The sequence below is a fragment of the Suncus etruscus genome, chromosome 6 (assembly GCF_024139225.1).
Source record: "Suncus etruscus isolate mSunEtr1 chromosome 6, mSunEtr1.pri.cur, whole genome shotgun sequence".
Classification (NCBI taxonomy): domain Eukaryota; kingdom Metazoa; phylum Chordata; class Mammalia; order Eulipotyphla; family Soricidae; genus Suncus; species Suncus etruscus.
In genome coordinates this window covers 44,326,288-44,344,714 of record NC_064853.1, presented here as the reverse complement: position 1 = coordinate 44,344,714, position 18,427 = coordinate 44,326,288, and the positions used below count along the sequence as shown (strand labels likewise).

Genomic DNA, 18,427 nt, shown 5'->3' with positions numbered 1-18,427 from the left:
CCCTAGTTCCCTTTCCTCTTGCTTTTGTGCGTGTGTGTGTGTGGGGGGGGTGTGTATTTCTGACTATGCCTTGCTGTACGCAGGACTTATTCCTTGCTTGTTCTAACCTCAGAAATCACTTCCTGGCAGAAACCCTGTGCGAAACTTCATTTATTTTGTTTGTTTTTGGGGGGCCACACCCGGCAGCACTCAAGGGTTACTCCTGGCTCTATGCTCAGAAATTGCTCCTGGCAGGCTAGGGGGACCATATGGGATGTCGAGATTCGAACCACCATCCGTCCTGGGTCTGCCGCTTGCAAGGCAAATGCCCTACCACTGTGTTATCTCTCCAGCACCAGAAACTTCACTTTTTAAGGCGTACTTGACAGGGAGGTTTGAATGCCTCACTCCACCTAATATTAAGCTCCAGGTGACCTCCACTCAACAAACATTTCCAGGGTGCTATACGTGTGTGTGTGTGTGTGTGTGTGTGTGTGTGTGTGTGTGTGTGTGTGTGTAGACAGGTGTTGGGGTTGTAAGTGGAGGAGGCAGGGGTGGGGAAGTAATAGGAGATAGCCTTGTATGCCAGATGGAGAAGGGATAAAGGATTTGTAGACAGAGGGGACAGCATGTGTGCAGACACAGAAACATGAAAGGGGAGGGCACATTTGGGGGAACTTCAGGACCCTCCTATGGTAGGGATAGGGGATGGACTTGATTGAATTGCTGGCCTTGACGGTCATGGTAAAGGATTTTCTGCAAGTATTGAGATTCTCAAAGGGGAATGACCCTGTTTCATGAGAGAGTTCTGGGAGTCAGGGTGATACTCATTTTGCCACCAGCAAGGCACGTCTAGTGTATCTGCACGTATACAGTGCTCAACAACCAGAGAAAGGTGTGGATTGCGGGGAGACGTGGTACCAATCAGTCACAGTGCTCTTGGTGCATGTAGGAAGGGAAAATGAACTGGAGTCATGACCACTAGAGAATTTTGTAATGGATTAGGATGAGGTGAGATAGAGGCACTGATAGTTGCTCCACAGTTTATGTCTTTTTCAGAGATGCCTTTATTGGAGTTATCCTATTGGAGTAGCCTTTTAAAAATAGCTGGAACCAAAGCAATAGCACAGCAGTAAGACATTTGCCTTGCACGTGGCTAACACAGGATGGACCCCCGTTTGAATCTCGGCATCCCATATGGTCCCTGAGCCTGCCAGGAGTAACTTCTGAGTGGCACTAGGTGTGATCCAAAAACAAAAACAAAAACAAAATTAGCTGCAGTTTATTTTACATTAGTCATTCTGTTAAACTATTACCATTCTCTTACAAATCCAGAGTCTCCATCATTGTCAGAAACACATTTTCTCATGCAATGCTCAAGCAATGGCCATTCCTTGAACTGGCTTGAGGAGAGGGTCTTCTGCGAAGGGCTTATTAGCCTTTTTTTGTGCTGCCAAGAATGGAATCCAGAACCTTGTTCATGTAAGGTGTGTGCTCTTCCACTGAGTTAGTTCCTTGGCCTCTTAACTTTCAAATACAATTTCTTTTTGTATTTTGTTGTTGTTGTTGTTTTTGGTCACACCTGGTGATACTCAGGGCTTACTCCTGGCTATGTGCTAAAAAATCGCTCCTGGCTTGGAGGACCATATGGGATGCTGGGGGATCAAACCAGTCTATCCTAGGCTAGTGTAGGCAAGGCAGACACCTTACTGCTTGAGCCACTGCTCCGGCCCCTCAAATACAGTTTCTGCTCCTTTGCAGTGTGTGTTCATATAATTGGACTGCTCATGGTCATCTTGCTTCCAGACTGAGACACAGCCAACTCATGTTGGAAGAGTCAGAGGGAAGAAGACCTGGTGCTCTAACCCAAAGCAGAAACTTGGAAACTTAGATGGACTATTAATGATTTAAGTATATGTCATAGCCTTAGATGAACTGTTAATGATTTAAGTACATGTCATAGGCGTGTGTGCTATTCATTGGTAACTACAGGAATCCCAAATGATACACTGATACACATCTCCAAATTTTTAAAAGAACACGATTTAAATTATTGAAGCATTTGGAGTTAAATGTGAAGAGGCATAATAAAACCGAACTTCATTTAGTCAATGGAATTCAACTCTTCTCTAGCACTATAGTAGCTAAGAAATGAGTTTCTTTTCTCTTTCAACTGCTCCTGTAGCCCAGTATGCTTTTGGATACCAAGTCTATCCCCTGGAATGTAAATAGGAATAGTCCTGAGGCATTAGGGCTTTTGTTTTTTCATGCTCTATTTCCTTGCTTGAGTTGGAAGACAGAGATACTAGCATTAGTAATGTTTCAAAGGGGTTAACAGAACAAGTGTAAGGAAGGAACCTGGGTTTCTGAATGATGCTCTGGAGTGCAACCACCACCACCAGCATGGATTAGAGCAAGAAATAAACTTCATTTTATGTAAAACATGTATTTTGGGTTTCTTTGTTATAGCAGCTTAGCCTACTCCATTCTATTCAACAGCTGTTGTTAATATTTATTATTACTTTCTTTTGGGGGTGCATCTGAAAGTTCTGGAGGCTTTTCTTGGCCTGGTGCTCAGAAGACCATGCAGTTCTGGGATTAAATTCAGTAAAGCACACACTCCAGTCCCTTAATCCATATTCCGAGAGCATCTGCAATTGTTTTTAGAGGCACTGACATAATTTTATATTCTTGCCTAAAGCCTGTTGAAAGATTTGTTGTTGTTTTTAAAATGTAATTTGTGGGGGCCGGAGAGGTAGTGAAAGCGGTAGGGTATTTAGCCTTACATATGCTAACCTAGGATGACGTGGTTCAATCCCCTAGCATCCTAGATAGTCTCCCAAACCAGGAGCAATTTCTGAGCGCATAGCCAGGAGTAATCCCCGAGTGTCACCAGGTGTGGCCCAAAAATCAAAAACAAAAATGTAATTTGTAGTTTGTTTGTTTGTTTGGGGGCCAAAGCAATAGGTAGGACATTTACATTGTTTATGGTTGACCCAAGGTTTAATGATCAGAACCCCATATTGTCCATTAAGATTACTAGAAATAATACCTGAATGTGGAACCAGGAGTAGGCTGTTGGGTGTGGTCCAAAAACAAACATACTATAGATAAGTGGAATTATATAGCATTTGGCTCTCTACATTTCAATCAGCATAATGTCCTCTCGTTGCATCCATATTGCTGCAAGTGACAGATGTTCACCTTTTTATTGCTGAGTAGTATTCTATTTTGTATGTGCTCATACACACATGCACATGTGTATTATATGTTATTTCTGTGTCCATTACTATAATTAATCCTCACAACAGTCTTGAGATTTTTCTCCCACTCACAGCAGCTAGGGGTGTTTGCCTAAAACAAGAGCACACAAATGGCACTAGTTTCTCCACCCAAGCTGCTAAAGAAGAATCTTGTATTGTCCAACCTATATCAGGCCAGTTCTGAGTTCTAATTTCTATTTATAAATGATGCCCCCTCTGAGTCCCTCTCCTGAGGTTTCAAACCTTTGCCTCTCTCCTCTAATCCCATGATACTGACCCCTGATTTTTGGTTTGGGAGTCACACCTGCAAATGCTCAGGGTTTGTTCCTGACTCTGCATTCAGGGATCACTCCTGGTGGGCTCAGAAAACCATATTGGATGCTGGAGATTAAACTTGCAAGGCAAGCGCCCTACCTATTATACTATATGGCTCTGGCCCCCACCCCCTTTCTTGGTGAGAGACTTTGCCTACCTCACCACCAAACAAGCAGAGTTCCTCTGGAAGACTTTTCCACTCTTGCTCCTTGCAACTCTTCAACTGGTCCATAGAAACACCACCAGTCCTTTGTGAATGAGGCAAAGCAACAGAAGGGAAAAGCAAACACCTGGCTGAAGCCAACACAGAGAATGTGTTTTCTTTCTTCTCCTCTGAGGATCAGGGTACCTTCTGTGCAAAACCAATCCCTTCACCTGGACCTGTCACTGATCCCCACAGGCCTCCCCTGGGACCTGACCCTTCAATTATCCCCCCTGCACCAATTTTTCTCTTGTAAGCATCAATGGTTTTCCCTCAACCTATAAATAAATCGGCTCAAATAAATAGGCTTCTTTTAAAATAGCATTCTACAGTCCTCTTACCCCCCATCTTTAGCCACCACCTCATTTTTTTTGTCTTTGTCTAGTCCAGTTCCTTTAAAGAACTAGCTACACCTCCTCCCTGGCCATTCTTCAGCCACCACAGCCTTGATAATCCCCACCGCCACCTAAACTCATTTAATAATCTTTACATTGCCAGTGATGAAAGAGTGCTGTAAGTCTACAGTACTGAAGAAAAACAAAACCCTGGAAAATGAAAAAGAAAACTGGTCCTGCAGCTAGCCATAGGCACCCTGGGCTGACCACTTAGTCCAGGGGACTGAGATCTCCCCACGCCAGGCAGGTCTTCAGGGCCACGCCTGGTTAATCGGGCCCTGGGGGGTGGGGAGGGAGAGAAATTCCTCCCTATGCATCCACAAACTACAGAGGCAGGGCTGCACCTGGAAGACTCCACATGCCAGTTCTTCTGTGTCTCTTCAGCTGGTATGTTGGGGGCTCTGATTAGGACAGCTAGCCATAGGCCCCCTGGGCTGACCACTTAGTCCAGGGGACTGAGATCCCCCCACCCCAGACTGGATCCCATTCAGGATTTCTCTTCTTACTATTATTCATCTTCAAAATAAATACTTTTTAACAACACCCAAAAATATTCTTAATTCTCTACTGTTTTAGGAAAAAAAATGGAATTCCCTAGATTTGCTGGATAATATTCAAATAGGTCTCTAAAATCAGTGTATATGTAGACATGACTTCCTATACTGTGGTCCTCTCTGACTGCCAAGCCTGACCATAAACAATTTATCTATATATATGTATATATATATATGTATATAACCCCTCTGATATATTTCCCCTCCTTCACACAGAGCCCCTTCTATTCCCTCATATCCCAATCCGGATTTGTTATCTTTCCCTTAATTAACCCTCTTTACCCTCAGTTCTTTAATTTGTTAGGCACCAAGACTGACCTCCTTCTCCAACAGATTCTGCCCTTGTGTATTTTTTTTAACAGCTATAACTCTTTCTAAATATTCTTTTACCGTGACGATTCTATCCACTGTTTATCTTGTCTTCTCTTTGTGAGCTGTTCAATAAGGAATTTTGGTGGAAGAGTCCCTCAGTTTAATGCTTATGATTGAACCATGTCATGGGGATTGTTGGACTTGTTCTTATGGCCCCCATATGAGCCGACAACACCAAATGGCATTGTTCCTTGTTTGCATAGGCACATTAAAATGGGAAAATACTATACATACAAATAAGTTCTTATCTATTAGAGATCGGAATACACAAATCTCGTAGTGCAATGGGGCCTTACACCCTGAACATTGATATAATGACCTGGCACAGGCCTCAGAAGAGTGGGCATCCTCCATTCACCCATGAACCAGGGAAGGTATCTACGAAACATCCAAGGTTTTTATAACAACACCTGGAAGCAATCCTCTACCAGGAAGATACTACCACGGCTCTGACATCGACCTGCTCAAAAGCGTCTTCCCTTAACACTAAGAAGACTTGACAACAACAACAACCTGCTTACAGGACAGGGTTCTCTGCATTGCCCTGCAATGTAGGATATGCAGATTCCAGGATCTTTAATACAGAAACATGATACCAACAACAGAGACTGTGTGAAAAATAAAAGTGTATTGGCACTACAGACAATGACCTGGATTGGACAAACTAGTTTGCCTGGAGCCTAGAGTTGGTCTTATGCCAGGAAACTTCAGGGGTAGGAGGATCTCCTTGTATTTAGGCCAAAGCTTTTCCATTCCATGTCCCTCATATTTTGGTGGGCTTATGCAAACAATAATTGCCACTCTAACACCGTTTTTACTGTGCTCCTTTGACTCTAATCCTTAAGAGAAACAAACCACTCAAACTTTTGAGGTTAACTTAAACTAATATGCGTGTGCATGGAAATGTAAAAAAGTACTTTGCCTTCAATGTTTAAGGAGTTACATAAGTGTTATGTCTTTAGATTACTTTGTGTGCTGCTAAGAAATATTATGTATTACAATCTGGGGACTTGAGGGACAAAGCAATTGTACATAGGTTCTGTTTTATTTTTCTTAATGTTCTTTGGCTGAAAGTTCAAAGTTAAGATATCAGCAATAATGGGGCCGGAGAGATAGCATGGAGGTAAGGTGTTTGCCTTTCATGCAGAAGGTCATGGGTTCGAATCCTGGCGTCCCATATGGTCCCCCGTGCCTGCCAGGAGCAATTTCTGAGCATGGAGCCAGGAGTAACCCCTGAGCACTGCCGGGTGTGACCCAAAAACCACAAAAAAAAAAAAAAGATATCAGCAATAGGACTACTGAGAATTCTGTTTATGAGTGATTGTCCTTCCACTGTAACTTTACCTTGTCTTTTTTCTTTGCATCTTTGTTCTCATAATTAAAAATAAAAAAATTAATAAAAAAAAAAAGAGAACTGGTCCTGATTTTCCCCACCCATCAAGAGCTGCCATTCAGGGGTGGAAAGATAGCATAGCAGTAGGGCATTTGTCTTGCAAGTTGCCGACCCAGAACCGGCATTGGTTGGAATACCGGCATCTCATATGGTCCCCATACATGCCAGGAGCGATTTCTGAGCACAGAGCCAGGAGTAAACCCTGAGCACCACCGGGTGTGTCCCCCCAAAAAAGAGCTGTCATTTATATTTAATTTATATATATTTATTTATTAACCTTATGCGTATGTGTATGCACAAAAGGAGAGAGGGAAGTAGATACTTTTTTTTATTCCCCCAAAATTTAGTATTCACTCTAAATCATTGCTTCTCAGAGCATGGTTCTTGAACCACCTACGTCTTAGCACAAGCTCTTCAAGAGCTGACATTACCAGTAAGGTCTAAAGAGAAAGGGATTATTCTACTATTGTCTCAGTACAGAAGCTTCTGATCGAAAAGTAGTAGGATCAGTGGATAATTTGGTCACATGCTCACTTCCCCCACAGTCATGTCTGATGATGATAAATTATACACTAGTAGTCCTGAGATATTAATGCTAGTCAATATATTGTGTACTGAGCAGACAAACATGTATGGCTGTTAAGACAAGAAAGTCATGGTCCCTCTGGGATGAATGGGGTCATTGCAGTCAATTTATTCTCAAGTAATTAGAAGCTCTTCTTAAGCAATGGCACCACATGAAGAAGGCAGCATGTCTCTGTTCAGACAAAGGAGACCTTGATAGTAGAAATGCCTAATAAACCTTGGTGGATGGGAGCCACACTTCTGATTCACCCTCATCCTGATCACCTAAGTTCAAGGATACTTTGGAGTGGCAAGAGAGAGAGACTGGATAAAGTCCCTTGGAAGCCCCAAATTATCTGCTTCTCTATCTCCTCTTCAATGGGTACTCTCTGGTAAGGGATTGGCATGAGACACAGAACCATGCATTTTGTGTTGGCCCATACCTGGCAATGTTCAGGGATCACTCCTGGAAAGGCTTGGGAGACTTTATGAAGTGCTAGGGACCAAACCTAGCATGAATTGCATGCATGAATTGCATGCAAGATAAGTGCCTTACCCATTGTACTGTGTTTTTGGGTCCTGAGCTATGCATCTGGCCCTTAACTGCATTCGAGGGTAAAGTCACAAACTTTATTTCCTTCCAGACTTCCTGAACTTGCTTTTCATTATTGTTCTTAGATATTCCTGATGAGTTTGTTTAGAGTTCAGGGGTCTCAAACCCAACTTACCTGGGGGCCGCAGGAGGCAAAGTTGAGGTGATCCTTGAGTGCAAAGTCAGTAGTAAGCCTTGAACATTGGGGGGTGTGACCCAAACAACTAAAACAAAACAAAACAAAAAAGGATTCCTCTAGGGCAGGGCCACAAAATGTACTGAGGGCCGCAAACGTCCTGCAGGCCGTGAGTTTGAGACCCCTGGTTTAGACTGTTTAGGACTTCCCAAGAATCTTTTCTTCAAGCCACTTCTCTTTGGCACCAAGTAGAGGACTCAATGCACTTTTTTGGGGGAAAATGTCCCCTTCCCTCAATCCTGCTGAACTCCCCTAAATGAAGCTGTCATGCAGCAGAAGCACTTTTTTTTAATAAACTATAGCATTGTGTTAGCATATTCATGAGCCAGCTTTGTGAATCATTTAACTCAATTAGATCACTAATATCTGTGAATCTTACTTTGTGTACATGTGTCCTTTTTTGGATTTATACCTAGTGGTGTGGAGAGGCTACTCTCTGCTCCATGCTTGGGAACACTCACAGAAAATGTACTGTCAGGAATTGAACCTGGATCGCTGACATGAAGAACATGTACACTAGCCTTTTACTTTTTTTCTTTTGGATTTTGGACCACATCTGGCAGCATTCAGGAGTTACTCCTGGCTCTGCACTAAGAAATCGTTCCTGGCAGTTTCGGGGTACCATATGGGATACCAGGGATTGAACCTGGGTTGACCTGGGTTGAATCAGTGCAAGGCAAATGGCCTACTGCTGTGTTATAGCTCTGGTCCCAGCACTAGCCTTTTTTATATATCCCCAGCATCTGACTTATATATATTTTTGAGAGGGAGGGAGGATTGGGAATCTAACTCAGGATCTCACATATACAAGGCCAGTGCTCTACTACTGAGACATGTTTCTGGCTAAAAAAATTTTTTAACACTATTATCATGTCTGAGAGAATGTGTGCAATTTCAGAAACTTTCATTTGACTATCCTACCTCTGTTTGTTTCTGTGTGAATTAAGAAACCAAGGCAAAGTTTCAGTAGGCCTCTAAATTGTGTTTATTCATCACAATTACATGGCCAGGAAGGGTTAAAAAATCACAGATGGGGCCGGGCGGTGGCGCTAAAGATAAGGTGTCTGCCTTGCCAGCGCTAGCCTAGGACGGACCGAGGTAGCCTAGGACGGACCAAGGTTCGATCCCCCGGCGTCCCATATGGTCCCCCAAGCCAGGAGCAACTTCTGAGCACATAGCCAGGAGTAACCCCTGAGCGTCAAAAACCAAAAAAAAAAAAAAAAAATCACAGATGTGCAGACTCAATTGAATAATTATTAGAGAGGCTTTGGTCAAGATTCTAAGTGTTATCTCGCCTCTGTTGATCCCTATTTCTACAAGTGGGTTATAGAGGCATTTTAGATGCCCTGGTAATAGTGTTAGCCCTCATCCTAAATTCAAAAAGTACAGAAACATCTGGCTATCCTTCACTTTTCATTGTATAATTTCTTGGGCTAAATGACCATTGGTCTCTTTGGGGACAGAATCAATTTGGTAGAAGCTTACAGCATTACTGCATGGTCCTTTCTCAAGTGAATCTGGTTTTTTCTTTGGGCTCTGGCCTCTAAGGTTTAGTTCAGACCTGGAAAAATGAGCAAGGGATAGTGCTTTTCCATTGTGATGGCTCACATCAGGTTTCACATCTCATGTGCTTATCTGTCTAGTTTATCAGTAACATCTTGGCTACTGTTTGATCTAGTTCTTAGAAACCCCAAGATCTTTTAACTATCCTTCTATCCCTGGTTGACTTTTCATCCACATTGCCTTAAATGCTACCACAAGATTTCTGATGTTCTGGAGTCAAGTTGTCATCATTAAGAAAACTAGGTAGGGGGCCGGAGAGATAGCATGGAGGTAAGGCATTTGCCTTGCGTGTAGACCAAAAAAAAGAAAGAAAAGAAAACTAGGTAGGGGCTGGAGGGATGGCATGGAGATAGGGCATTTGCCTTGCATGCAGAAGGATGGTGGTTTGAATCCCGGCATACCATGTGGTCCCCCGAGCCTGCCAGGAACGATTTCTGAGCGTAGAGCCAGGAGTACCCCCTGAGCGCAGCTGGGTGTGACCCAAAAACAAACAAAAAAAGAAAAGTAGGGAGTCCAGCCTCTATTGTCTAGACCAGGCTCCTCAAACTATGGCCCGTGGGCCACATGCGGCATTTATCCAGTCTGCCAGGTGTTTTTGTGCTGCTGCCTATTCTGTTAGCAGTTGATTCATTCCAGGCCCACAGTGCATATGTGTGGGTTGTGCACGGCACTCTTCATCTCCCCTCTTTCTGCCTCTTGACTCCTTCTCTCAGTCTCAGGCAGAAACTATGCTCCCCCTCAAACTACATCCCCCACCCCAAAAGCAGGCCCAAATAATTCCCATTAAAATACTGGTAAATTTGTTGATTTAACTTTACTTGTTCTTCATTTTAAATATTGAATTTTTCTCATTTTGTTTTTTCTACTTCAAAATAAGATGTGTGCATAGGAATTTGTTCACAGTTTTTTTTTTTAACTATAGTCTGGCCCTCCAACATCTGTCAGATAGTGAACTGTCCCCCTATTTAAAAAGTTTGAGGGCCCCTAGTCTTGACAATACAGCTGCCTCCTCTATTGTCTGCCTATGTTAGAAAGAATAGCTACTGGTGAGCTGGAGCAATACAGAGGTAAAGCATTTGCATTGCACCTGGCTGATCTGGGTTTGATCCTTGGCACTTTATATAGTTCCTTGAGCCCCACGGAGTATGCAGAGGCAGGACTGAGTACTAAACATCACTGGTGTGGCCCAGCCACCCAACCCCATCCCAACTAAACAATACAAAACAAAACAAAACAAAAAAAAAACAAAGAATAACTACCATTAAGCTATTCTATGATGCCACTGGTCCTTTCACAGCTCATTTCTTTCCTTTTATAGTCTATATGTTTGGAGTGCTGTGGATCAAGCCCAGGATATCAGACATGCAAGTCATGTGCTCTACTACTGAGCATATTTCTGATTGCCCCCTTGAAAGAAGTTTACCAGGAATACTTCAGTGGGAGGATCCATTGATTTTAAATAATACATTTCCATTGTTGGACTGACCTCTCTGAACTTTCTTTTTTTTTTTTTTTTTTTGGTTTTTGGGCCACACCCGGCGGTGCTCAGGGGTTACTCCTGGCTAACTGCTCAGAAATAGCTCCTGGCAGGCACGGGGGACCATATGGGACACCGGGATTCGAACCAACCACCTTTGGTCCTGGATCGGCTGCTTGCAAGGCAAACACCGCTGTGCTATCTCTCCGGGCCCTCTGAACTTTTTTTTTATGCTTCCTCCCATTCTGGCAATTAGTACATTTCTATCAGCAGCTAAGCTACCTTCTATCTACTCTGCTGTTAACAGTGAAAAATGGACTTTAAAAATCATGTTGTATCATTGCCAGTTGCTCCTGACTATGCCTGGCCAATAAGGAAAGCATAAGGGCATGTATGAGGCCAAAGTTTGGAGGAGGGACTTGTTCCTGTGAGCATCACCTAGTAAAGCTGCTTCACGGTGGCTATGGGGAAGCTTTCAAGCTGCAGCTGAGCCCAGTCTTCAATTCCCAACACTACTGTCCCTCATCAAAGGTCTGAATTTCCCTTTTGAGAATTTCCCTCCCCTGAGCTTCTCAGTTTTAGTAATTCTACCCTCTGACCTTATTTCACCAGTTCTGCTACCTTTGTACTTTGTAATTGCTACCTTTGTAATAACTTAGGGCTCTCGCTTACCTTTTCCGTTGTCTAGTTAATGACAGCATACTTATTGAATAATTTACATAACATCCCATTTGTATTAGTATTATATATAGTTTTGTCTATTGAACTCTGACACCCCAAGTTTTAAGGAGACAGCTTCAGCTCAAGTGTCCTTGCAAGAAGCTAAGCCTAGAGATCCCAAATGCAAATCCCTATTAGCAAAGTTCTCTGATCCAGCCCTACAGTACCAATCCCTTCTAACCTTTTTTTTTTTTTTTTTTTGGTTTTTGGGCCACACCCGGTGACGCTCAGGGGTTACTCCTGGCTATGCGCTCAGAAGTCGCTCCTGGCTTGGGGGACCATATGGGACGCCGGGGGATCGAACCGCAGTCCGTCCTAGGCTAGCGCAGGCAAGGCAGGCACCTTACCTCCAGCGCCACCGCCCGGCCCCCCTTCTAACCTTTAATTCCCATTGCCAGACATGTTTTCTAGTCTTCTGTTTCTATGCTGTGATTTTTTGGGGGTAAAACTTTAGTTTCTCTATGTAGAGACAGTACTTCTCCACTGTTGCCATACTGAGATGACCCTAGAGTGACCTTCCTTGATCTTGAGAACGGCTTAGAGTTACAAGAGGAAGCAGGAGCTGGCTTTGAAGAGGGCAAATATCCTTCAAGATATTATCTTAGGTGAAGGAGGTTATGGCCAAGAGGAGGAGTCTGCTATTTCCAAATGGAAGTGAGATTCTTCTGCTACTCATCATCAGGACAGGGACCTGGTTTTCTGCCCTATCTTGCCTCCAACTCTATTCCTATCTATTCCAAGAGATAAGAATCAAAAGTTACCAACACGTATAAACATGTTGGTACTAACGTGATACCAACATGTGAAGGACTACCAAAAATGGGATCTTGTGCTGTTGACAGGCAAGTGACCCAGTTCTAAAATTCTATCTTAAGGATTTGCTTTTAACTTCATTTCTGGTATTAAAGCTGTCTTTGCTTAGGAGTTTAGAAGCAGATCCTGTGACAGGCTTGAGTTGAATGAGCTTATTTGGGAAGTGTCAGTTACACTAATAGAGAAGTGGCAAGTGATACAAGAAGGGAAGACAGCTCAAAGAATGCACAATTAAAGTCAACAACCACAGTTGGCAGTTACAGATTAATTTGGGGCCAGAGCAATTGTACAACAGGTTGGGCATTGCCTTGTATGCAACCAACCTGGGTTCAATCTCAGTACTACTTAATATGGTCCCCAGGCACTTTCAGGAGTAATTTCTGATTGCAAGCTAGAAGTAAGCCTTGAGAACTTCTGGGTATGGCTCCAAAACAAAAAAATTAAAGTGTAATTCAACAAGAGAAAAATATAAACAATAGTAAAAAGCATTTGTCTCTGAAGTAAACCATCTCAAGGCTGAGACACACTCAAGCAATTTTAGCCTTGAAGCAGTCTGGGATTCATATGATTCTCGTGTTTACACTCAGAGCCTCACATATATGAGTCATGTGTTCTATCCCTTGAGCTATCTCTCTGGCCCTGAATGGAATGGCTTGGGAAACTCCTTGGCTCTCCTCCACAATCAACGGCCTATGGAATGTCTATAACAACACCCAGTAGCAGAAACATTACCAACTATTAGAAGAGACACACTGCTAGGAGATAAAGTTAGAAGATGAAGCAATTTGGGTAATTCACATGCTATGTTAGTTGAGTTCTCTAGATAGTCAAAGTAGGGATGACCTTAGGAGAGTAAAGGGTTTATTGAGCAATAATGCCCATGAAATAGAAAATGAAAGGAAGTAAATTTGGGCATGATGTAGATCTAAAGAAGTCCTGAATAGCAAGTGGATGTGAAGTAAAATATTCCAGAAAGGCTAGGAATGTAGTTCAATGCACATGCCCTGCATATGGGATGACCTGGGTTGGATCCCAGGCACTGCAAAATCATTTGCTTTGATATATACAGATTAAAAAATCAAGTTATGCCCGCCATCTTGGTAATGGCCGCTTCCTGGAAGGCGCTGCCTCGTGGAACTTCTTAGTTTCAGTATTCTAAACTAAAGGAACTGGGTAATTTAAGTCAGGAATCACAGGTGCACCACTTCTCTGAAAGCATCAGCTCTCAAGAGTAAGAGGACAGACAGCTCCAGAGCTCATCATGACCTCAGTTTACACACAGTGGTTCATAGTCCTCATTTCACTGCTTTCAGTGCTCCCCATCGTTGAAGCAGTGGAAGATGGAGATGCAATCGCCCTCTTGCTAGGCGTGGTCTTCAGCATTACAGGCATTTGTGCTTGTTTGGGAGTTTATGCTCGAAAGAGAAATGGACAAATATGACTGAATCAAACCTTGTTCTAAAAACCTTTGTGCTCTTAAAGTTAAAAGTGAGCTTCAGTATCCAAAAGTTCCCAAGAAACAGTAAGTAGGATAGTTTCACCATCTTAATTGTTTCCCTAGAAATGGGAACAAATTGTTGCCTATTAAACGGACAGGAAATTTTTTTCCCCATAACTCATAAAGCATTGGTAAAATACAGCCTGTAACTTGCTAGTTAGAAGGAAGGTAAAAAATGTAACATTACTGAATTTTACATAAATAACCTCATAGTTTCAGAATGTCTGAGCAAATAAAATAAGAAGAATATTTGTCCAGATTCCTAGAAAACAATCACTTTTCAAATCACTGCCTCCTGCATTGTTGGAGTCTTTTCTCTATAATTTTATTAAATGTTTGCTTTGTTATCTTCCTAGTGAAGTATTATATTTAGATATCAAATAAATTTGTGAAAAATTTAAAATTGCTTAAATACTTGGAGGGAGGGGGTAAGTTTAGAAAAATGTATTCAGTGTATCTAACAATGAAATGGAAAAATGATCTGTTTAAACATTTATATTGACATTGGAAGAAGAAATTTAATGTTATGGAAAACAAACTTTTTATTAACTAGTATCCTCATGGTGAGAAATATAATATTAAAAATATAATCTGATTACATTGTAAAAAAATCAAGTTATATTGTATCTTTTCTTAACAACTTTGTGAAGGTAATGCACAGCAAGAAGAAAACTAAGAAGAAATATTTTTCTCTAGTCCAGAAATGGACTATATGCACTCTCCTATATGAAACAACTAAAAATGGGACAAAATATAAAAAATAACTTAGGAATCTGGGGATGAGACAATATAGTTCAGTGAGAAATGGGAAACAAATAAGGTAAACCTAAAATTAACTCATTTTACATGCCAGGAAAGCTTTTAAGACTTGGTTACAGAAAGGGGAACCTAAGCAGACACTAGCAATATTACTTTTCAGTTTGGGGTCATATCTGGCAGTGCTCAGGAGTTAATCCTGGCCTTGAGCTCAGGAATCACTCCTGGAGGGCTCAGGGAACCATATGGGATGCCAAGAATTGAACCCAGGTTGTCCATGCAAGGCAAAAACCCTACCAGTTGTGCTATCACTCTGGTCCTAACATTAGAAGTCTTGACCAGATTGCTGAGAGGGAAGAAATGCTCAGTTTTCTGTGTTAATCATTGTGTCCACATGAGGAAATAACCAAAAATTGAGCAAAGTAATTTACAAAAGCAGTATTTGGTATAGTTTGGTATAATGTAATTCTCATGAATTATATAACAGAATGGAAAATATCATGGTTCTTGGAGGCTTGAGTAGAGAACTAAAAACAAACTTTGCCTTTGTAATGGCAAAAAATATCTCTAGCTATCTTTTACTCTGGTCTCGCCTAAAATGTTTAAAAACAGGACCTGAAAATGACATCTAAAAATAGGGCATCTCTACCCTATCCAGACAAATCTGAAGACTATTTATAGGAATGCAAAAAATATCTAGCCACTATGATATAATTTATAATGATTGGCAACCTATCAAAAATTACCAGACTTGCAAACAAGCAAGAAAATACTCCTTACAAGGAAGAGAAAAATCAATTCAGATTAACTCAGACATGAGACCAATAAACTTAGGAAACAGACATTAAAAAACCTGTTATGACTATGTTTCACTGTTCAAGAAAGTGGAAGTTTATACATGTTGTGTGGGATCATGAAAAATGAAATAATCCCACATTGATTTTCTAGTATTGAAAATTATATACTGGGAATAAAAATACACTTGATGGAATTAATAGCAGTTTTGATCTTGCAGGGAAAAAAGTTTGCATATTTGAACTCATAGTCTTCAAAACATTTAAAACAAGGTACAGAATCAAAAAGATGGAAACAAAATGTAAAATACACTAGTGGGGCATGGAGTAATTTGGAGCATCCTAAAGTACTTGTATTTGGAGTCCTGGTATGGTGATGCAGGTAAAAAGGAAAGATAAAAACAATTTTAGGAAATGTCTGAATTTTTTTGAAATCTGATGAAAATGTCTTCAAGAAATTTGATAAAATACAAACACAACATAAAGGGGCTGGAGAGATAGCACAGCGGCGTTTGCCTTGCAAGCAGCTGATCCAGGACCTAAAGTGGTTGGTTCAAATCCCAGCATCCCATATGGTCCCCCGTGTCTGCCAAGAGCTATTTCTGAGTAGATAGCCAGGAGTAACCCCTGAGAACCACCAGGTGTGCCCCCCCAAAAAAAAACCCAAAAAACCAAACAACATAAAGAAAAATATACCAAGATATATGATAATCAAATTGCTTAAAATAAATGAAAAAAGAAGGGCCAGAGCGATAGCACAGTGGTAGTGCGTTTGTCTTGCATGTGGCTGACCCAGGACAGACTTGAGCTTGTTTCCCAGCATCCCATATGGTCCCCCAAGCCAGGACCTAGTTTTTTTTTTTCTTTTTTCTTTTTTTTTTTTGGTTTTTGGGTCACACCTGGCAGTGCTCAGGGGTTCCTCCTGGCTCTACACTCAGAAATCACTCCTGGCAGGCTCGGGGGACCATATGGGATGCTGGGATTTGAACTACCAACCTTCTACATGCAAGGCAAACGTCTTACCTCCATGCTATCTCTCTGCCAGGAGTAACCCCTGAGTGTCACCAGGTATGACTCAAGCCCCCCCAAAAAAAGACAAAAGAGAAAAATCATAGAAAACAGTCAAAGAAAGAATATGCTTTACACAGAGAGGAACAAAGGCAACTGCTATCAATCTAGAAATACCCAGGCTAGAAGACAATGGACATCATCTTTAAAGTGTGGAAAGAAGGGCCAGAAGGACCAGCCCATAATATAAAGTTTACCACAAAGAACAGTGAGTACAGTTGGAGCTCTAAGTGCACTGACATTTAACATGGAGAGAAAGAGAGAGAGAGAGAGAGAGAGAGAGAGAGAGAGAGAGAGAGAGAGAGAGAGAGAGAGAGAGAGAGAGAGAGAGAGAGAAGAGCAGTAGAAGACAAGTCCTGAAGACAGGCAGGGTTGGGGGAGGAGGGAAATGAGGGACATTGGTGGCAGAAAAGGTGCACTGGTGATGGGTGGTATACATTCTATAACTGAAACCCAACTACGAACATTTCTGTAACCATGGTGCTTGAAGAGATAATTAAAGAAAAAGGTGTGGAAAGAAAATCTACCAACCTAGAATTCTATACCCAGTAAAATTTTATTTTAAAAATAAAATCAAATAAATACTTTTCCAGATAGAAGCTGAAAAATACTTATAACCAGAACTTCAGTACATAAATGGTAAAAATTATTTATTATTCTAACAGAAAAAAATGATACTAAGTGAAAAAATCTAAATCTACATAAGAAAGTACAAAATATTGTAACTGATAATTGTATGGATAAATATAACAACTCTTGGGGAAAGACTGATGGTATGATGGGGGTAGGGTGTTTGCCTTGCACATGGCTGACCTGGATTTGATTCCTGGCATCCCCATTGGTTCCCCGAGCACTACTAGGAGTGATTCCTGATCACAGAGCCAGAAGTAAGCCCTAAGCACCACTGAGTGTCGCCTCAACACAAAACAAAATAGCAACTTTTTATAATTTTATTAAGAGATGATCAACTATTTAAATGCAATAAATAACTGCATTGTTTTGGGTTTTAGGGGATCATACTCAGCAGAGCTCAGAGGCTATTCCTCTCTTTATGTTCATGAGTGACCCCTGGTGGTGCTTAGAGGATCATAAGTAGGACTGTCATTCAAACAAACTAAATTAATCTCAATGACATGCAGGACAAGCATTGTAGCTCCTTTACTATCTCTCTGGCTCCTAAGAATGTATTATATTGTTAGATTGTAGCAAAATGTATGCCAAAGCCAAGAAGAAAAATACATGATAACAATAGTACAAATAGCAACATGGAATGAGTGAAATTAGACTATTGTAAGGTTATCTCAGACTCTAAAAAATGGTATGCCACAGGAAAGCAAAATGTAGTAAGTTAAGGATGTTGGGGGCCCGGAGAAATAGCACAGTGGCATTTGCCTTGCAAGCAGCCGATCCAGGACCTAAGGTGGTTGGTTCGAATCCCGGTGTCCCATATGGTCCCCCGTGCCTGCCAGGAGCTATTTCTGAGCAGACAGCCAGGAGTAACTCCTGAGCACCGCTGGGTGTGGCCCAAAATCAAAAAAAAAAAAAAAAAAAAAAAAAAGGATGTTGGGGACCGAAGCGACAGCACAGCGGTAGGGCATTTGCCTTGCATGCAGACGACCCAGGACGGACCTGGGTTCAATCCCTGGCATCCCATATGGTCCCCCGAGCCTGCCAGGATCGATTTCTGAGCATAGAGCCAGGAGTAACCCTTAAGCGCTGCCGGGTGTGGCCCAAAAACCAAAAAAAAAAAAAAATGTATATATACTATACATACTAAATCAACTACTAAAGTAAAACAATAAGTTTTATAGGTCAAAAGAGGAAATGTGATCATAGTAATACTCAAACAAAATAAGACAGAAAAAAGAGAAAAATGGAACAAAGTACAAGTGGGACAAATAGAAATCAAATAG

At 41.6% G+C, this 18,427-nt stretch overlaps 1 protein-coding gene across 1 annotated transcript; it reads left to right on the top strand.

The window, feature by feature from the left end:
* The first annotated feature begins 13,492 nt into the window (after nt 1-13,492).
* On the top strand, nt 13,493-14,041 carry LOC126011377 (small integral membrane protein 30-like). Its single transcript, XM_049775142.1, has one exon. The coding sequence runs from the start codon at nt 13,660-13,662 to the stop codon at nt 13,837-13,839; it is 180 nt and encodes a 59-aa protein (XP_049631099.1). The 5' UTR covers nt 13,493-13,659; the 3' UTR covers nt 13,840-14,041.
* Nucleotides 14,042-18,427: the final 4,386 nt, after the last annotated feature.

Excerpts from the sequence above, each read along its gene's own strand:
- LOC126011377 (XM_049775142.1), top strand. The coding sequence starts at position 13,660 with ATGACCTCAGTTTACACACAGTGGTTCATAGTCCTCATTTCACTGCTT.